At 47.4% G+C, this 21,997-nt stretch overlaps 1 protein-coding gene across 1 annotated transcript in view; it reads right to left on the reverse strand.

Annotated features, from left to right (window-relative positions):
• ZBTB17 (zinc finger and BTB domain containing 17) overlaps positions 1-21,380 on the reverse strand; it is a 31,976-nt gene extending 10,596 nt beyond the window's left edge. Inside the window, exon 1 of the mRNA XM_053577188.1 lies at positions 21,259-21,380. Coding sequence (XP_053433163.1) covers positions 21,259-21,265 — 7 coding nt within the window. The 5' untranslated portion in view covers positions 21,266-21,380. The remainder of the gene's footprint in view (positions 1-21,258) is intronic.
• Positions 21,381-21,997: the final 617 nt, after the last annotated feature.

Raw genomic sequence — 21,997 nt, forward strand, 5'->3', positions numbered from 1 at the left:
GTGCCATGACGTCACAGCTCACAGCAACCTCCAACTCTTGGGCTTAAGCCATTCTCTTGCCTCAGCCTCCCAAGGTAGCTGGGACTACAGGCACCCGCCACAACACCTGGCTATTTTTTGTTGCAGTTGTCATTGTTTTTTTAGCTGGCCCATGCCGGGTTCGAACCGGCCACCCTTGGTGTATGTGGCTGGCACCGTAACCACTGTTCTTTGGTTGCCGAGCCCTACAAATTTTAATAAGAAAAAAGTGAGGTAGAAGTGCCAGGCTCAGTCCAGTCATGGTGCAGGATGCATGCGCCCTGATGGGGTCATTTCCAACCATGCTCCCAGCCACTATCACTGGGGCTGTCCTGAGGCCTGTGGCCTGGGACAGCAGCATGTGGCTTTCTGAGCTCTGGTTTGGTGGATTCAGAAGGGCTGGCTGTGGAAAACATAATCCGTCATGCCTGCCCCGCATCCACAGGCTGCTATATAAGCAGGTTTTCTCATCAGGTTGTGAAATCGCCTCTGCGTGATTCTATAGATCCCCCAGTAACAACGAAATGGCTTTTACAGAGTCTCTTCAACATGCCAAACAACGTGGTACCAGCCCTGGCACAGCCTGATCACCTAACAACTAAGAACATGGCCACCGGGTGTCAAGCTCTGCATTGCTGCCTTCAAGATGCAGGGATCCTGGAGGCAGACGGCACCACAGAAGCAGCAGAAACCGACTGACTCCAGGCTCCACTGCCTTGGCCAGTGCCCTCCAGCAAATCTTCCCCCTGGCAAATGGGGCTAATGTACAATTTCAGGGATTTGTTACAGGACTAGATATACATCTCAATTCAGATCAACAAAGATAAAATAAAGAATGTATGTAAAGGCCTTGTACAGTGCCTGACACACAGTAAGCATGTGACGAACCTCTCTCATGGAGAAGCAGAGACGTAAATTACAGGGGATTTAAGCCCAAGAACTTAGCAGATGATTTCTACACACCATTTTATGTTGGGTACCTAAAGTGCGTTCAAATACTATTTGGTGGCTCGGCGCCTGTAGCTCAGCGGCTAGAGCACCAGCCATATACACTGGAGCTGGTGGGTTCGAATCCAGCCTGGGCTGGCCAAAAACAATGACAACTACAACCAAAAAAGAGCCAGGTGTTGTGGCGGGCGCCTGTAGTCCCAGCTACTTGGGAGGCCGAGGCAAGAGAATTGCTTAAGCCCGAGAATTTGAGGTTGCTGTGAGCTGTGATGCCACTGCACTCTACCGATGGTGACATAGTGAGACTCTATCTCAAAAAAAAAAAAAAAAAATACTATTTGGTTAACTTTGTTAACAAGTTGTAATCAGAACTATTATTCCTCCTAGATGCAATCTGGAAAAATCCTAGAGCACAATTAGCATGAAGAGAGGGAGAGGGGAAGGGAAGGGGAACTGAGCAAAGAGCAATTCAGAGCAATTTTCTCTATCAGGGTGACATTCTGTATTGAACAACTGTTCCGTGAGCCCCAAGAGTGCTCCCGGGTGAAAGTCGGAGTGCAGCCCAGACCACTAAGTGGCCCCACAGAGCAAAGCTCCATCTTGCAGTCAAATGAGCCCCTGTCTAACATGAAACATTACCCAGGTTATTAGCAAGCCCGAAACCATAGGGAGGGCTTCCAAACTGCCACAGGGAGGGACCCCATTAAGCTGAGAAATAATTGGCCCACCACAAGGAAACACTGATCGTCACTAACAGGCACTGACTCCCAGGACATACTGTGTCCAGCCTTGGGCCTTGATGTGAGCACACATCCCATATCTGGGTACCTTGAGGAACCTGAGGGCTGTTGAGAGACCACCATTCGGCTTCCAGTTGCTCAGCGTTCCTGATTTTCTAGAAATATAAGTGGTTCAACATACATAAACTCAGGCTAAAAGTGGCAGGTCACATCAGGCCAGCCCTGTGAGTGTGAAACCTGCCCAACCCCACCCCCCCACACCCCAGGGTGACAACCTTCCCTTTGAGTGCAATGTGCCCCTGGCAGAGCAGCAAAGATCAGAGAAACCAGCTCTCCACTTTCTTCTTTGCCCAGCACTCTTCTTGTATTGAGATTGGGTTTCTTGAACTTTTACAATCAATTTCCCCTTTAGATAAACATATAAATCTGACTTAGCCCATCCTGACACTTCCTCCCCTACTGGATAGTGCCTACTCCAACCTTAAAAATCACACAATTCTACCAGCCAGGGGCCAACAGTGTTGTATGATACATTGTTAAAAAACGGGCGGCGCCTGTGGCTCAAAGGGGTAGCGCCGGCCCCATATGCCGGAGGTGGTGGGTTCAAACCCAGCCCCGGCCAAAAACTACAAAAAAAAAAAAAAAAAAATATATATATATATATATGTATGTATATAGTTAAAAAACAAAAATTTTTTTTTTTTTTTTGAGACAGCGTCTTACTCTGGCCCTGGGTAGAGTGCCATGGTGTCATCACAGTTCACGTTAACCTCAAACTCAGGCTCAAGTGATCCTCTTGCCTCAGATTTTCTATTTTTAGTAGAAATGGGGTCTTGCTCTTGGTCAGGCTGGTTTCGAACTCCTGAGCTCAAACAATGCACCTCAGCCTCCCAGAGTGCTAGGATTATAGGTGTGAGCCCACCACCCCCATCAAAAAACAGATTTTTAGAATCTAAAAAAGTCTGGGCGGCGCCTGTGGCTCAGTGGGTAGGGTGCCGGCCCCATATACCGAGGGTGGCGGGTTCAAACCCAGCCTGGCCAAACTGCAACCAAAAAATAGCTGGGCGTTGTGGCAGGTGCCTGTAATCCCAGCTACTCGGGAGGCTGAGGCAAGAGAATCGCTTAAGCCCAGGAGTTGGAGGTTGCTGTGAGCTGTGTGATGCCATGGCACTCTACCGAGGACCATATAGTGAGACTCTGTCTCTACAAAAAAAAAAAAAAAAGAATCTAAAAAAGTCTAAATAAAAAATAAAATTACAATGCTGACTTTGCTTTTCAAACTATACAACGACCACCATTTCTCAGCTGTCAGCATGCTTCTGAGAGAGGGCAGCACTCCCTTCCTTGTCTGGTGCCCGCCTGCTCTAGGCCTGCAGTTGGGCAGGAGACTGGCAGGCCTTGCAGCAGAGCTGTCCAGGGGGCCAGGTGTCTAGGGCCAGTTTAGAGTCCATTATGCTAGTACTTGTTCTAGGGGCTCTTAAGGCTCAAGGAAGGGTAAATGAAGGGCCTTCCTGCCACAAAGACGAACTCAGGACACACACAGGGAGGACTGGGCAGTGTCGGTCTGACCATCCCCGGCTCCCCCCACCCCAACCACAAACTCTCCCTGGGCATCCAGGCAGTGGGACACCGGCCCTGAAATCACACAGCACGTCACCACCTCTCTCGTACTGCTTACTTTTCTCCTGCAGCGGCTTATAGCACCTCACTTAGGACCTTGCTCTCAAATGATTACAGATCTAATTGGGGAACAGGCCTTGCAGACAGCAGAGGGCCCTGGCCTTTTTTGAATATGACTAACTTGAATGTCAAAATATTCAAGGCCCTTATATGAAATAAGTTGTACTTTGGGTACTTGTTAACAGAAAAAATAATAGACAAAAGCCACTATAAAGAAATGAATTTGCATTCCATAATACAATAGCATTTATGTGCACTTGAGAAATAATTCTATATAGATGGCTAAGAAGGGTTCCCAATCTAGAGAGCAACCAGTAGGGTGACTCTCTACTCATGATGATTGCTTTGCTGTCTAGGGGTGCTCAGCCTAGAAAATAGGTATCTGGGAAACAGGAACAGAGAAAAGACCACTGAATTTCATGAACATCTGATGGCTGCTTACCTTGTGCCTGTTTTACAGCTTTGAGCATATGGGGAAGACAGGTCATAAATCACTGTGATCTATAATGGAAGGTGCTTAGTGCTGTGGAGACACGAGAGCAAGCTGGGGGCATAGAGGAGCAGAGGCTGTTTAAGAAAGGAGTCAACGAGGGCGGCACCTGTGGCTCAAAGGAGTAGGGCACCGGCCCCATATGCCGGAGGTGGCGGGTTCAAACCCAGCCCGGGCCAAAAACTGCAAAAAAAAAAAAAAAAAAAAAGAAAGGAGTCAAGGGGGACCTGTGAGGAGGTGGCATGTGAGCAAAGACTCGAATGAAGTATGAGACTGAGCCACTAGGAACAGCAGGTGCAAAGGCCCTGAGATGGGCATGACCTTGGCAAAGAGGCTGGTGTGTCTGGAGAGGAGCAGGTAAATGAGAGAACCTGCTGGCAGCAGCAGAGGCTGACATCACCCAGAGTCTTACCAACACATTAGACTTTGGAGTTTCTTCTATAACACTGGATGCCTTGGCAGAGTTAAAAAAAATGACACTTTTTTTTTGTTTGTTTGAGACAATCTAGCTCTGGCTAGCATGCAGTGGTGTCATCTTAGTTCACAGCAACCTCAAACTCCTGGGCTCGAGCAATCCTCCTGCCTCAGCCTCCTGAGAAGCTGGGACGACAGGCACCCACCACAACGCCCGGCTAGTTTTTCTATTTTTCATAGAGACGGGGGGTCTCGCTTTTACTCAGGCTGGTCTCGAACTCCTTACCTCAAGCAATGCTCCTGGTTTCAGCATCCCAGAATACTAGGATTCCAGAAGTGAGCCACCATACCCAGTGTGAGAGCGACACTTGTAAAAGAACCATCTTGACTGCAGTGCAAAGAGAGACTTCCAGGAAGCAAGGATGGAGACGGGAACACCAGGTGGGCTACTGCAGCAGAGATGCAAGAGATGGTGGTGGCCTCTGCAAGCTGGTGAAGTAAAAGCCAGACATGGGCGGACTAGGGGTATGTGTTGGCCAAGCCAACACAAGCAGCTAATCAAAGCTGGACGTGGTTGCTCACGCCTGTCAGCATTTGGGACAGGCAGGCTGAGGCGGTTGAATTGCCTGAGCTCACAGGTTCAAGACCAGCCTGAGTTAGAACGAGACCTTGTGTCTAAAAATAGCCAGACATTGTGGCAGGCTATTTTGGGAGTCCCAGCTATTTGGGAGGCTGAGGCAAGAGACTCACTTGAGCCCAGGAGTTTGAGGTTGCTGTGAGCTATGACGCTGCAGCACTCGACTGAAGGTGACAAAGTGAGACTCTGTGTCCAGAAAAAAAAAAAAAAGTAGCTGATTGAGAAGCTGTGGGTTGTAAGAAAGAGAAAGGGGTTGAGGATGATGCTAAAACTTTCGACTTAAGAAACTGGCCCCAAGGTGGGGCCCTTTATTGGAGTGAGGAATCCTAGCAGCAGAAGAGATTTACTGAGGGAATCACAGCAGCGTTCTGGCCAATAACGTGGAAGTGTCAGCTTGTAGAGACGGTAAAGGCACGATACAGAATGAGGTATGAGTGGATACTGAACAAAGAGGACACGAGACCAAAGGATTCAGAATCTCAGCTCCAGCACTTAACAGGGTGACCTGAGATGGATTTCTCTGAGTTTTAACATGGTGATTGTGAAGATTAAATAAGATTAACAGCAGATGGAAAATATTGCCCAAAGAGGGGCAAAAGTGGAATTAGATATGACTTCTCCAACACAGGTCTGTGACTGATCATAATTAAAACAAAAGGGAAAGTGACGAACTAATTAAAATAAAACACAGCCAGGTGCAGTGGCTGATACCTGTAACCCTAGCTCGTACTTTAGGAGGCCAAGGCAGGAGAATCACTTGAGTGCAGGGGTTTGAGACCAGCCTGGGCAACATAAGCAAGATCCTATCCCTACAAAAAAATTTTAAAGTTTGCCAGGGGGCGGCACCTGTGGCTCAAAGGGGTAGGGCGTCGGCCCCATATGCTAGAGGTGGCGGGTTCAAACCCAGCCCTGGCCAAAAACCACAAAAAAAAAAAATTCGTTCCAGATTACAGTACAGTCAAGTGTCAACTTTTTTTTTTCTTTTTTTGTAGAGACAGAGTCTCACTGTACCGCCCTTGGGTAGAGTGCCATGACGTCACACGGCTCACAGCAACCTCTAACTCTTGGGCTTACAGGATTCTCTTTCCTCAGCCTCCAGAGCAGCTGGGACTACAGGCGCCCGCCACAATGCCCGGCTATTTTTTTTTTTGGTTGCAGTTTGGCCAGGGCTGGGTTTGAACCCGCCACCCTCAGCATATGGGGCTGGCGCCCTACTCACTGAGCCACAGGCGCCGCCCGAGTGTCAACTTTTTAAATGTTTGTAACTACTGGCTTCCTTGGATGGGGGTGGTGTCTCATTAAAACCAGTAGATTTAAAAAAAAAAAAGTTTGCCAGGTATGGCAGTGTAGATGGGTAGTCCCAGGTACTCAGGAGGCTGAGGCAGACCACTTAAGCCCAGGAACCTGAGAGGTTGCAGGCAACTACGATGACACCACTGTACTCTAGCTTAGGTGACAGAGCAAGACTGTGTTAAAAAATAAAACCAGACTTGGGCAGCGCCTGTGGCTCAGTGAGTAGGGCGCCGGCCCCATATACCGAGGGTGGTGGGTTCAAACCCAGCCCCGGCCAAACTGCAACAAAAAAATAGCCGGGCGTTGTGGCGGGCGCCTGTAGTCCCAGGTGCTCGGGAGGCTGAGGCAGGAGAATCACGTAAGCCCAAGAGCTAGAGGTTGCTGTGAGTCCTGTGACGTCATGGCACTCTACTCAGGGCGGTAAAGTGAGACTCTGTCTCTACAAAAATAAAATAAAATAAAATAAAATAAAACAAAACCAGAGTCGGCACCTGTAGCACAGTGGTTACGGCACCGGCCACATACACCCAGGCTGGAGCATTGGAATCTGGCCCAGGCCAGCTAAAACAACGATGACAACTGCAACAACAACAACAAAAAATGGCTGGGTGGGTGCAGCCCCATATGCCGGAGGTGGTGGGTTCAAACCCAGCCCCGGCCAAAAACTGCAAAAAAAAAAAAAAAAAAAGCCAGGCATTTTGGGCACCTGTAGTCCCAGCTACTTGGGAGACTGAGGCAAGAGAATCGCTTAAGCCCAAGAGTTTGAGGTTGCTGTGAGCTATGACACCACAGCACTCTCCCCAGGGCGACAGCTTGAGACTCTGTCTCAAAAAATAAAAATAAAACCCAAACCAGATTATCCTAAGTGAACTCCCTTCACCAGTGAATTACAAGGTTCCTCTCTGACAACATCAGGTGTTCCAAGCCTTGAGGCAGTTGGTAGAGGCTAAAGGAGCCACAGCCTGGTCCAATGTGACAAAAAAGCACAAAGATGTTTCTCTGCCTTTAAGCTTTTGCTTTCAGGCTTTTGTTACTGTACGATTTAGGGCAGAAAGCCCATTCAAAATGGATGGACTTGGAGGTCCAATCTTTGTATCCCATGGGCTGAGGCGTTAGCAGTGTGGACGTTTATTTCAAAGTCACTTGCAGAGTACTACCTGGACCTGAGGGCCCTGCTAGGAGCCCACAGGGAATAAGGCCAGCTGTGAGCTCCACCCTCAGGACCTGCAGCAGGAACAGGGGCAGGGTGGGACCACCACACCAGGATTTAGTGACACCCTCCACAGTCGGCGCAGAGCATAAGCAGAACATAGGTTAGGAAGTCTCAGTGCATTAGACCCTTGGGATGGGGAAAAAAATGGGACAATGTCACCCCCAGGTGGCCCCAGGAAGGTTTAGTTGGTGCCCAGAACCCAGCACACATTTGCATGGATCTGTCTGAGCAGCCCCTGCAAGTTCCCTCCTGCTAAACATAAAACCCCTGAGGGTTTCTAGTACCTCTTCTTGGAGTAGCTCAAGGTCCCCTACAACATTTAGTACCTGACACGTCCTAGGGGAAGTGGCCAGGCTGTTTGTGTAAAAACATGAAGCCAAGCTAAGAATCTATGTCACTTATATTTAAAAGAAAATATCCTCATCTCTGAGGGGTATATATGAAACCAACAACAGGAAGGGCCCGCAGAGGAGCTAGGGGAGCAGGGAAGGACGAGGACTTTTCACCACAGATCCTTTCTGTATTTTTTTAACCACTTGTGAATATTATCTACTAAAAAATTAAAACTGAGAAAGTTAGAAAAGAAGGAAGAGGTGGCGCCTGTGGCTCAAAGGGGTAGGGCACCAGCCCCATATGCCGGAGGTGGTGGGTTCAAACCCAGCCCTGGCCAGAAACAGAAAAAAAATAAAAATAAGAAAAGAAGGAAGAGGAGAAGGAAGGGAGAAAGGGAGGAAATCAATGCCCGCACGGTCAGAGATCTAAGGCCCTTGTTTCTGCCATATAATCTTTAAGACAATTTCCAAGAGATCTTGTGACTGAAAACTTCTCAAAGTAAAAAATTTCTCATAAGGGAAATGGAAAATGATGGTAATTTTCAGAGAATGCATCTCTCAGGAAAATATCACAAACAGAAATGTCTTAAGGGGATGCCCCCAGCACGGCAGTTGGGGCCCTCATGTTCAGACCCAGATGAAGCCCTCTGAGGCTGTGAAGAAACTGAGGGTCTTCTCTGCCTGACCCAGTTAAACACTCCTGCCTTGGAATCCAGCCAAAGCTAGTTAAGGTCCTCAGGCAGGAGTACTGGAATCGCCGCACCTCAATTTTCTTTCTGTAAAATGGGGATGATTAAAGTTCATACTTTATCATAAGTTGCTGTTGGCCATCATCATTCTTAGCAATCCAGGCACCCATCCTGTAGAGTTTTGACCCGAAAAAAAGACCAGGGAAGGACCCCACAAACTGCACTGCACATTGGACTGTAACCAGAACAAAAGGCACAGATACTTAATACATGATGGCAAATGCCATCTTCTTTCTACAAAGGGCTTTGGAGGAGCAGAGAGGCTTTCCCTGAGAAAGAAGACAGAACACGACAATCCAAAGGAAGGATTAGTTGTCCCATGATGCTATTTCAGATCAAGAACCCAAGCCAAAAGTAGAAAGTTAAATATAAATTGGAAATGGGTGTGGTTTGTTGGACCTCAGTGTAGCACAGGGTCTTCATGTATAACTTGTCCTAGCTTGTGGGTGGTGCCTGTGGCTCAGTGGGTAGGGCGCTGGCCCCATATACCGAGGGTGGTGGGTTCAAACCCGGCCCCTGACAAACTGCAACCAAAAAAACAGCCAGGCGTTGTGATGGGCACCTGTAGTCCCAGCTACTTGGGAGGTGGAGGCAGCAGAATCTCTTGAGCCCACAAGTTGGAAGTTGCTATGAGCTGTGATGCCATAGCACTCTACCCAGGGCAACAGCTTGAGGCTCTGTCTCAAAAAAAAAAAAGACTATTTTTTGGATCTCAAAACCTGAACTGAGGTCTGGATAGAACATGGACCAGAACTCAATGTCTCGATTTCTAATAATTTTTTTTTTTTTTTTTTAGAGATAGAGCCACAATGCCCGGCTATTTTTTTGTTGCAGTTTATCTGGGGCTGGGTTTGAACTTGCCACACTCAGTATATGGGGCCGGCACCCTACTCACTGAGCCACAGATGCTGCCCAATTTCTAATAATTGTTAAAAACTGCAGGCTCCTCAAATCCAGATGTTGAAGTGCTGCTCTCCAGCACAGTTTTTAAACAGCAGCCTTCAGAGCAGCGGTTCTCAACCTGTGGGTCGCGACCCCTTTTTAACAATGAAAATACATTGCAGCATTAGGAAGGTTGAGAACCACTGCTTCAGAGGATTAGGAGAGGCTTGGAGTCCCAGGGCTTGCCCTTTAACAAACAAAGCTACTGGCCTTGGCCCCTCAAATCCCCATCACCTGTAGCAGCAGTGAATCAGCAAAGCTGCTTGGAAGCCAAGACTTGAAATGGATGATTGCAAAACTGGCAGTTTTTCAGACAGCCACTTTGAAGTGTGAGCTTCTGAGCAGAAACTTGGAAACCACCCCCAAGTGCTGCCTGGCTCCAGGTCCTAAGACAGGAAGGCTGGGGGCGGGGGCTGTGGGAGCAGAGATGGAGACAGAGCTAGCAGGGTCCTACTGGGGAAGGAACAGTACATAAACTCAATTGTGTGAAAGATAAGTTAGAAATCTAAATGTTGTGATTCATTTACATTTCTACCCTTATCTTCTCAACTTCCCAAATGCAAATAAAAACCTGGGGACAATATTTATAGCCCATATGATAAATAAGGGGTGCTACTGCTGCTACAAAAGGCTCTTACAATTAATCAACCAGGAAAACTTACATCCACACAAAAGCTTGAACACAAAGGTTCATGGCAATGGTTGAAAGATGGAAACAACCTATATGCCAAACTAATGAAGGAACTAACAACAAAACATGGAATGTCCCTGTGATGAAATATTATTAACAGGCTGGGCCTGGTGGCGCACGCCTGTAATCCTAGCACTCTGGGAGGCCCGGGCGGGTGGGTCTCTTGAGCTCACAAGTTGGAGACTTGCTTTGAGCAAGAGCAAGACCTCATCTCTAAAAATAGCCAGGAGTTCTGGCGGTGCTGTAGTCCCAGCTACTTGGAAGGCTGAGGCAAGAGGATCACTTGAGCCCAGGAGTTTGAGATTGCTGTGAGCTAGGCTGGTGCCATGTCACTCCAGCCTGGGCAATAGAGTGAGACTCTGTCTCAAAAAATAATAAATAAATAACAAAATGAAAAGCTACAAACAAAAAGTTCAAAGACAAATAACCCAGCAGAAAAATGAGCAAAAGATTAATTGAATGTTTCAAAGAAGCTGAAATCTGAATGATCAGTAAGTATATGAATTACAATCACCAAAATGTGGAAACAACCTAAATGCCCACCAACTGGGGAATGGACTAACAAGCTGTGCTATATGTACACCATGGAATACTATTCAGACATTAAAATGATGGAGACTTTACATCTTTTGCATTAACCTGGATGGAAGTGAAATACATTCTTCTTAGTAAAGCATCACGAGAGTGGAAAAGCAAGAATCCAATGTCCTCTATTCTAACACGAAGGCAGCAGATGCACTGACACAAAGGGGGGTAGGAGAATGAGCAAGTGGGGAGAGGCAGGAGGATGGGAAGTGTGGGGGTCACTGTGTACGGCACACCTCTTGGAAGTGGGACACAATTATAAGAGGGACTTTATCTAACAAATGCAATCACTGTAACCTAATTCTTTGTACACTCGATGAATCCCAAACAATAAAAAAAAAATTTTTTTTTTGATGGCAGTGGCTCACACCTGTAATCCCGGCACTTGGAAGGCCGAGGTGGGTGGATTGCCTGAGCTCACAGGTTCAAGACCAGCCTGAGCCAGAGCAAGACCCCACCTCTAAAAATAGCTGGGTGGTGTGGTGGGAGCCTATAGTCCCAGCTAGTCAAGAGGCTGAGGCAAGAGAATCACTTGAGCCCAAGAGTTTACGGTTGCTGTGAGCTGGGACGCCACAGCACTGTACCAAGGGTGACAAAGTGAGACTGTCTCAAAAAAAAAAAAATTAATTAAAATCTCCTTAAATTATATGAGTATAAAATTGTTACAATGAATAAACTTTTTTTTTTTTTTTTGTTTTTTGTTTTTTGTTTTTGGCCGGGGCTGGGTTTGAACCCACCACCTCCGGCATATGGGACCGGTGCCCTACTCCTTGAGCCACAGGCGCCGCCCATGAATAAACTTTTTATTTTTTATTTTTTGAGACAGAGTTTCACTATGTCGCCCTCAATAGAGGGCCATGGTGTCACAGCTCACAGTAGTATCCAACTATTTGGGCTTAAGTGATTCTCTTGCCTCAGCCTCCCAAGTAGCTGGGACTATAGGCACCCACCATAACGCCCAGCTATTTTTTTGTTGCAGTTGTCACTGTTGTTTAGCTGGACCGATCTGGGTTCAAACCCACCAGCCTAAGTGAATGTGGCCACCACCGTTAAGTACTGTGCTACGGACACTGATTCAAACTTTTTATTGTTATAATACACAAAAAAAGATAAGTATAAGAAAAGATGCCCAGGGCAGCATCCGTAGCTCAGTGGGTAGGGTGCTGGCCACATGCACTGAGGCTGATGGGTTCGAACTCAGCCAGGGCCAGCTAAACAACAACAACAAAAAAGCCGGGTGCTGTGGTGGGCGCCTGTAGTCCCAGCCACGGAGAAGGCTAAAGCAAGAAAATTGCTTAAGCCCAAGCCTTTAAGGTTGCTGTGAGCCGTGATGCTACAGCACTCTACCAAGGGCAACATAGTAAGACTCTGTCTCAAAAAAAAAGAAAGAAAGAAAAGAAAAAAGAAAACCTTGGGGATGACCTGGGGGAGGGGTGGGACAGGATCAGGACAGGAGCACAGCACAGGGGACTCCAAAGCTAAGGCTCCTTTTAGTAACTGGGGCAATGGCTACGTTAGTATTCCTTTAAGACTCATTCTTTATACTGAACATATTCTTTTGTATCTACTCCATAGTTAATAAAGGCAACTTACAAAATTAAACAATGTTCTTTCTTACTTTAAACAATGTTGTGAAGCATTAGCTTGGGCAGCTGACTGAGTTACAGTAAACCGTAGTGGGGGTGGGGGCGTGGTAGGGGAAGTCCCTGAGAGAGACCCCATGGCCCCTATACTACTGAAATGAGTCTCTGAGCCATGGCTTCTGAGCCATAGAGATACAGCTTCCCATGGCGCAGGTCAGCAAAACCAGCGCAGAGCCTTCCATGCGGGACAGGAAAGTGTCTGCTTAGATTAATAGTTCCAGTATGGGAAGTGGTGCGGGTGGGGAGGGCAGAACACTCTACTGCCAGACCTTTTAAGACCAGAAGCTGAGGACGTTTTGATGTTATAATGAACCCACCCAGCCTGCTTCTGGCCTGCTCTGCATTCTCAGCTGGAATTCCCACCTCTGAGCCTCTGTCCATGCTGCTGTTTAGACAGGAGTGAGTAACTCTCCATTCTAACCATGCCCTTTGCTTGCTTCCTTCCTTTGAAGCCTAATCATAAGAACCATCTCTCCCAATTTATAACAGGCACGATTGAATCCAAGAGCCCGAGCCTTAGTTTTCTACATGTATCTGTGCTGAGTACACTACTGAGGTCAACCTTGATTTGCCCTGGGATTTTTAAGCTACTGATGTCCACAAGGAGCTCTGGGCGCCAGGCACCCATTCGGACACCCCACACACACATTCGTCACGGCACAACGCTTACTCTCAGACCTCTGTTATGTCAATCATGTAAAAATTGTGGCCAGCAAAAGAAGTAGGACAATATGCTTTGTGCACAAACCATATTTGGAGTTTTTGTTTTCTCTAAGATTGGGGTCTCTCCCTACTGTAATATCCATTACCCAATGCTGTGTACCCCTGTCAAACACCACATCTGCATAACTGAGTGCCACCCACACAGGCACCATCCATCAAGGAATTCTAGGACAAGGATGGGCCATCTGGTCTTTTTCTAGGTAAACAGTGAGATCTCTGAAGCTATGCCCACAGAGGCTGCCTGTCCAGTACTGACAATGGTTCTCAGGCCAACCACTTAACAGGCCCGTGTGCATTCGTACATGTGCAACAAACTCAACCCACCTGACTTTCCTAAAAAATGGTTTTCCCTCTACATATGGACATGAGTGCATATGCACAGAATGGCTCTGGGAGGACACACAGGTACCGCTGAGTCACCTGGAGGAGGGAAGGTCTCCATTTTCCACAGTACATCCTTTAGAACCTTCTGGCTTCTCTACCTCAAGTACATTTTCCTATTCCAAACACTGTTTTCTTCCTCAGCTCTGTACATTTTCTTTCTTGACTTTCTTAAGGGTACTCTTCTCCTAATTAACATGTAATACTAATTGCCAATTAGGGAGTCAGGGACTTGACTAAACACTTTATATGCATTATCTCATTAATAGTTCCACCCAATAAAGTTAGATGCAAGGTCTCCATTTTGCAACTGAGGAAACTGAGGCTCAGAGAGGTCAAGTACTTTGCTCAAAGGCTAAGCTGGGGTGGGGAACATACGGCTGTAAGGCCACATGTGGTCTTCTAGGTCCTTAAGTGCAGCCTTTTGACTGAATCAAAATTTAGTTTCACTTGTCTTTAATTTTTTTTTTAAATGGCTCCCTCTCTCTCTCCCCCCCTCCTCTCTGTGTCTCTCCTCTTTTTCTCTTTTCTCCCTTCTCTCTCTCCTTTTCTCTCCTTCTTGGTGCTGCTCTGCAGCATCCCTCCCTCGCCAATAAAAACCTTTCCTCCAAGCAAAAAAAAAAAAAAAAAAAGAAAGAAAAAAAAATTTTTTTTCTTTTTTTATTGTTGGGGATTCATTGAAAAAAAAAATTTTTTTTTTTAAATGAACACATTTACAATACCAAAGAATAGAGGCTGGGCGCAGTGGCTCATGCCTGTAATTCCAACACTCTGGGGAGGCCAAGGCAGGTGGATTGGTTGACCTCAGGAGTTTGAGACCAGCCTAAGGGGTCTCAAACTTAGGCTCTTAAACCTAAGAAAGAGGAAGACCCCACTTCTACTAAAAATAGAAAAACTAGCCAGGTAGTGGTGCCTGCCTGTAGTCCTAGCTACTCAGGAGGCTGAGGCAAGAGAATCGCTTGAGCCAAAGAGTTGGAGGTTGCTGTGAGCTGTGATGCCACAGCACTCTACCCAGGGTGACAGCTTGAGACTCTATCTCAAAAAAAGTAACAATAATTTTCAAGATAAATGTTGTGAAGTTGGACTGAATTTGGTAAATCTAGTGAGTGTATGCAGAGATGGTGCACCTTCCATGATAGGAAAACATAAAAGAGTTTATTGCATGGATAAAAATATTAACAAATCCTTGGCTTGGCGCCTGTAGCTCAGCAGCTAGGGCACCGGCCACATACACCAGAGCTGGAGGGTTTGAATCCAGCTGGGACCAGCTAAACAACAATGACAACTACAACAAAAAAATAGCCAGGCGTTGTGGCAGGTGCCTGTAGTCCCAGCTACTTGGGAGGCTGAGGCAAGAGAATCGCTTAAGCCCAAGAGTTGGAGGTTGCTGTGAGCTGTGACACTACAGCACTCTACTGAGGGCGACAGCTTGAGACTCTGTCTCAAAAAAAAAAAAAAGTATTAACAAATCCAGATGCTCTCATTTCTTTTCATTGTATCTTGCATCAGCAAAATCTCTGTGCTAAAGATACTACTTTAAGTGACACTTTGCAACAAGTTATTAGTATTAACTACATTCAAGGCAAATCAACACAGCATCATCAGTTTCATGTAAGCTAAAGTTTAATGATGAGGTTCATGTGGATTTGCTGTATCATTCTAAAGTGGGTTGGCTATCACAAGGATAAGTGTGGCAAAAAAAAAAATCCAAGCATTTTGAAAAAGTTATCTTTTTTTGAAAACAAATCTTCAAAAGGAAATTTCAGATGAACATTTCCCCAGTTAGCAAAGGTCACGGATGAGCAGGATGACATGTGTATATCATTGGAAGAAAACACAGCTGTCATAGACCCATCAATTGGAGAATATGATGAAAAGTTCATTGACTTTGAGAATAATGACATCACACTCAAATTAGCATTTCAGCCTCACCTAGTTGATATCACGAAGGCACCTAAAGAATTACAGGTGGAATCAACTGAGCTCTCAGTAGACTACGTTTTAAATCAGAGGTCCTCAACCTGCGGCCCCGGGCCACATGAGACAATGTGGTTTGTTCCCATTTTGTTTTTTTACTTCAAAATAAGATATGTGCAGTGTGCATAGGAATTTGTTCATAGTTTTGGTTTTTTTTAAACTATAGTCCGGCCCTCCAACGGTCTGAGGGACAGTGAACTGGACCCCTATTTAAGTTTGAGGACACCTGTTTTAAATCATTGCCTGATGCTAAGAAAGACCCAATTGAAATATGGAAAAATGCAGTAAAATACCCAAGCCTTCAGCATCATGCCTGAAAAATCCTTTCTGCTTTTCAACCACCTATTGGTGCAAATCTAATTCTCCTTCCTTACCCAAATCAAGATGTCCTGAAAGGTCACAAATGACTAATACCCATTGAGAGGATCAACTAAAAACTGTGAATGTCTATGCTGCAACCAAATGTTCAAATGCTTTCTAACAAAAAACAGATACAACAAAGTCATTAAAAGGGCCTGAGGGCTCACACCTGTAATCCTAGTACTTTGGGAGCCTGAGGCAAGAGGATTGCTTGAGCTCAGGAGTTTGAGACCAACCTGAGCAATTACAGAGCAAGACCTCCGCGTTTCAAAAAACAGAAAAGTTAACTGGGCATGGTGGTATGTGCTTATAGTCCCAACTACTTGAGAGGCTGAACCTAGGAGTTTGAGGCCGAAATGGGCTGTGATGATGCCACTGTTACTGCACTTTATCTGGGCATCAGAGCAAGACCCTGTCTCAAAACAAAATAAAAAACAGAGATCAGAGCAGGGTGCTAAGAAATCACAGAGGAGAGTCTCCAAACTCAGGTAGGCTGTGGGGCTGAGTAGGGCTCAGAAAACGATTCACAGAAGCATTTGAAGTTGAAGGAATTTTTTTTTTTTTTTTTTTTGAGCCAGAGTCTCACTTCATCGCCCTCGGTACAGTGCTGTGGCCTCACAGCTCACAGCAACCTCCAACTCTTGGGCTCAAGCGATTCTCTTGCCTCAGCCTCCCAAGTAGCTGGGACTATAGGCGCCCGCCACAACACCGGCTATTTTTAGAGACAGGGTCTCGGCCTCACTCAAACTGGTCTTGAACCTGTGAGCTCAGGCAATCCACCTACCTTGGCCTCCCAGAGTTCTGGGATTAGAGGCGTGAGCCATGGCACCCAAAGTTGAAGGAATTATTAAATAGGCAGAGAGAACCCTTTCCCTCTCAAAAGACCCCTCCATCAGAGCCTGAGGTGCCACTCAGGGCATGGTCTCTGAGAATCCAAAGTTAACTGTAATTAGTAAGTCTGCAGAACTCCTGAGGTCACAGTGAGGACACAGAGCAGTCCCTGACTCTCCAGGTATCAAAGGACAGACACCTGGTTGCCCCAAAGGACCAGTCCCTCTTCAACTGCAGCCCTGACTAGCCTATTTGGCTTCAAACCATGCTGCACCTTGCAGCAGAAGGTAACTAACATTTAATAAGTGCCTCACATTACACAGCAGACCGGTGACTGACTTACTCCCTGATCTCATGCAATTCTCAAAACAATTCTGTGAGGTAGATGTCATTATATTACAGATGAGAAAACCGAGGCTCAGCAATGAAGTAAGTGGCCCTCAGGACATAGAGCCAGGAAAGAAGGGTGCAAGATTTCACACCTGACTCCACAGTCCTCACCACCGCTGTCTGTCTGAGGGGAGCTGTACAGTTAACCTAAACTGTGCCGTTCACTCTACGTCTTCACCACAGAGAAGCCTTCCAATGTCAGTCACCCCTTCCTCTGTGAACACACGCTCCTGACCAGACCAGTTTCTTGAATTGCACTGTGAGTATCCAAAACCAGTAGCACCTTGCTCCCAAGATCGTCTTACTAGTGCAGTGTCTGACACATACTGGGCACAGAAAACAGTGAATGCATAAACATGCCTGGACTCCCCAGTCCCAAGCACCACGAACCCACCCAACGCCAGAGCAGCCGGCCTTAGGGAGACAGGGTGGGGGTACATCTGGCCCTTTCTCACAAGTTCAGTGATCCCTTCAGGCTGGAATCACACACCCCCAATCCAGGTAATCCAGTGATCCCTTCAAGGCTGGGATTACACTGACAATCCAGTAATCCAGTTACACCAGGACAGAGCAGGTTCTCAGCCAACTTTCCTCCAGCACCGAAACACATAATTCTTTCTTTGATTTATATACCACATGTAGTAGCTGGCTGATGTCTGGGGACCATGATGTACAAAGATGTGTTTCTTTGAACATTAGAACCTTAAAAGAAGTGTGCATGTGCTCCCTGCTCTCTTTCCCTTTTTGCCAACTGGAGTTCATACATGATGGCAGAAGCCTGGATTTGATCAAAGGAACCCTATACTCAGATGACCTCACAGAACAGAGCAAGCCACTCGGCCAGCCTTGGGCTGTGTACATCCAGAATGTGAAGGAGCAAGGAATAAACTTCAGAGTCAGCCACTGTATTTTAGGATTGCTTTGTTGGAGCATTTCAGGGTGTACTTAATCAAACAAGCTGTGAGCATCATCCCTTGATGAATTCATTCTGGTCTTTGTTGTTAAAACAATAATAGCAATATCAACCATCCCCCCCCAAATGGTAACTAGGATTTTGTCATTACTGTATAATTGTAAAGAAAAAGCTATCTTGAAAGGCTGATTTGAATCACATTGAGCATAGAGGAAGTCAAACTCATGTGGTTTGTTTCATCCTTGAGTGTTACAGGCACATCTCAGACTTACAAATAGCCCAGGCTACTTTTTTCTGACAGTCTGTCTGCCTAAACTCCAGCTGGGTGCCTCCCCCTTAAGCTCTTACTGAAACCAAAGACAACCAAGTGAAAAATATGATAAACACCTGAACGGTGCTTCTTGAGAGCTGCCCTTTCATACCTCAACGATCTCAGGCAAACACAGCATGCTCAGCAGAGCCTGGAACAAAGTAAGCGCTCAGTAAATGTCAAATTGGTTTACTGGCCTGCTACATAAGGATGAATAAACTCAGTCCCAGTCTCTACACTCAAGAACTCCTGCTTAATGAAAGATGGAGCACGATGTTGATAAGGCAAAAACACTGAGGCTTGTGCCCAAGCATGACTGCAGTATGAGCATCCTCTAGGATGGCCTGGGCTCTCTGCTTCTGACTGCATACCCTCATCTGTGCTCAGCACTTCCCACCTGTGGCTTTAGTGACCTTTGATGGAATGACAACTACTAGATCACCACTGGACAGCTGCACCTGAATGTTTTACAGTTATCTAACTACACCATGTTCAAAACCCCTCCCCGTAAAACTGCTCCCTGTCCTGTTTCCTATCACATTGTACAGCATCAACATCCATTCAGTCAAAAATTGGGGTAATCTTGACTCCTCCCTGCCCCTAACTCCCTCATCAAAGTAATCACCAAGTTTTGTCAATTTTACCTCCAAAACCATCTCTTGCCACCCTCTGTCTCTAACCTACCTCAAGGCCTCCCTCATTTCTCATCTGGATCCATTAGCAGCCTCTTAACTGGCCTCCAGGCTCATTCCCCCTGATATATTCTTCACAGAGGCAGAGTGATCTTTCTAATTCACAAATCTGATTCTTAAATGGCTTCCCATTAGCCTAAAACTTCAAGTCCTGAAGTCGGTTTACAAGGCCTGTTTCTCTAGCCTTCTAGCCCCACCCCCAACCCCACCAGAGACTTGAGCTTTCTCACCAGCTACTCCTCTAAGTGAGAATACTCCTCTTCTGCCTCACTCCCCTAAACTTCCTTAGGTGTCAGCTTTCTGGGGACAGAACTTGCCTGGATTCACCTTGACTGAGTGAAGTATCTCTACTCTGTGTACCCAGGAGATGGAGACATTTCTTCCATCACAGCAGCATCAGAACTGCTTATTTAGGACAGGCATGGTGGCTCACCCCTATAATCCTAGCACTCTGGGAGGCTGAGGCAGGTGGACTGCTGGAGCTCAGGAGTTTGAGACCAGCCTGAGCAAGAGTGAGGCCCTGTCTCTACTAAAAATAGAAAAACTAGACAGGCGTCATTGTGGTGGGTGCCTGTAGTCCTAGCTACTAGGGAGGTCAAGACAAGAGGACCGCCTGGGGCGGCGCCTGTGGCTCAGTCGGTAAGGCGTCGGTCCCATATACCGAGGGTGGCGGGTTCAAACCCGGCCCCGGCCAAACTGCAACCAAAAAACAGCCGGGCGTTGTGGCAGGCGCCTGTAGTCCCAGCTGCTTGGGAGGCTGAGGCAAGAGAATCGCTTAAGACCAGGAGTTGGAGGTTGCTGTGAGCTGGGTGAGGCCACGGCACTCTACAGAGGGCCATAAAGTGAGACTCTGTCTCTACAAAAAAAAAAAAAAAAGGGACCGCCTGAGCCAAGAGATGGAGATTGCTATGAGCTACGATGACGCCATGACACTCTACCAGGAGCCTGTCTCAAAAAAAACAAAAAACTGCTTATTTACCTGTCTCCCACATGTATCTCTGAGCTGTGGGTGATTATGATACAAATGATAACAGCAACAAATATGCAGCATTTACTTTGTGCCAGTTAAGTGTTCGAAGCACTTTACACCTATTACCCCACTCAACCTTTTTAACAATCTTAGAAGGCAGATTTCACATGCAGGGGGTCCTCAAACTGCGGCCTGCGACATGAGGTGGTGTGATTGTATTTGTTCCCGTTTTGTTTTTTTACTTCAAAATAAGATATGTGCAGTGTGCATAGGAATTTGGGCATAGTTTTTTTTTTCTAAACTATAGTCTGGCCCTCCAACGGTCTGAGGGACAGTGAACTGGCCCCCTGTTTAAAAAGTTTGAGGATGCCTGCAAGGATTAGGAAATCAGGCGGCGCCTGTGGCGCAGAGAGTAGGGCGCTGACACCGTATACCGAGGGTGGTGGGTTTGAAGTCGGCCCCGGCCAAACTGCAACAAAAAAATAGCCGGGCGTTGTGGCGGGCGCCTGTAATCCCAGCTACTCGGGAGGCTGAGGCAAGAGAACTGCCTAAGCCCAAGAGCTGGAGGTTGCTGTGAGCTGTGACGCCACAAGCCTCTACCGAGGGCAACAAAGTGAAACTCTGTCTCTAAAAAAAACAAAAAGGATTAGGAAACCAAGGCAGAGAAAAAGAGCCCAAAGTGCCTAAGGACACAGCACAGAGTGGAAATTCAAACCTTCCTGTTTGCCTCGAAGGTTCACTCATACTCACTCCTCAGCGCTAGTCTAGGACCGACTCTACCGGGATTGCGCTTGCTCTATCCTCAGAACCTATCAGAAGCTGAACTACCGTCTGTAGAACGAATGAATGAATGAAATAATTTTACAGAGGGCCAGCGTTGACTTCCCACTCTGCCTCACCTACTGGGCCCTGGCAAACCTCTGCCCTCCTGCCCTGGGCAGCTGACGTGAGCCGCCCAAGCATTTCGCACCCTCACAGCCGCAGAACGCCCACCCGCCGCGGCGCGCGAGGTCAAGGGGCGGTGACAGCCGGGCGGCGGGGGCGGAGATGCTACCAGCTGGGGTGTCACCCAGCCCGGGAGGTGACTCGGGTGCTTTCGCCGAAGTGGTCGCTCTGGCTGCCCACTCCCCCCGCCCGCTCGTCCGGCAACGTTCCCCGCCCAGCTGCCCCACAAACTCTTGCCCGGCGGTGTCCCCTCATCCTGGGTTAGCGTCCCATTCCACTTCCCTCCCCTCCCCCACACAACCGTTCCCGGTGTCCCGCCGCGCCACATCCTCCGCCGCCTGCGCCCTGGCTCCTGGAACTCCCCCGGCCCCGTGCACTTGCTGATCCTCACCTGCCATGTCCCGGACCCCACCGCAGAAGGAGGTGCATCACGGCCGCGAGCAGGCCGGGGACGGCACTCCAGAGCAGACAAAGGGCGCCGCCATGTTAGAGTCGGGCGGAACCGACCTCGCTGGCTTCCCGGTTGCAACTTCCGGCGCATGCATAGCGTCTGCACTAGATGAGCCCCGCGAACGGGCGCGTGCGCCTCGCTCTCCAGAAGTCCTGCGTTCTGGCCCTTCCGCGCTGAGAATTGACCTAGTCGTAACCCCGCCTTGGACTTCAGTTCCTAACACAACTGACAGCTTCGTGTGTGCTCAGCGTTCACTGGGTGCTGCCACGCCTTGTGTTAAGCGCTCTGTGTGCATTATCTCATTGAATCCTCATGTCAGGCTCGGCGCTCGTGGCTCAGTAGCCGGGCCTCCTAAACAACAATGACAACTACAAAAAAAAAAACCCGGCCCGGGCCTCCTAAACAACGACAACTACAAAAAAAAATTAGCCAGGCGTTGTAGCAGGCGCCTGTAGTTCCAGCTCCTTGGGAGGCTGAGGCAAGAGAATCGCTTAAGCCCAAGAGTTTGAGGTTGCTGTGAGTTGTGATGCCACCGCACTCTACCGAGGGCAACATAGTGAGACTCTGTCTGAAAAAAATAAATAAACCAACTATTGCCCCTTTTCCTATTTAGGCAGATACAGAATTAGCCCGGCTGTAAACGAGGGAGTCTGAAAACAGGTGTCTCCAGACTTGCCCT

This window comes from Nycticebus coucang, chromosome 22, assembly GCF_027406575.1.
Source record: "Nycticebus coucang isolate mNycCou1 chromosome 22, mNycCou1.pri, whole genome shotgun sequence".
In the NCBI taxonomy this organism is placed as follows: domain Eukaryota; kingdom Metazoa; phylum Chordata; class Mammalia; order Primates; family Lorisidae; genus Nycticebus; species Nycticebus coucang.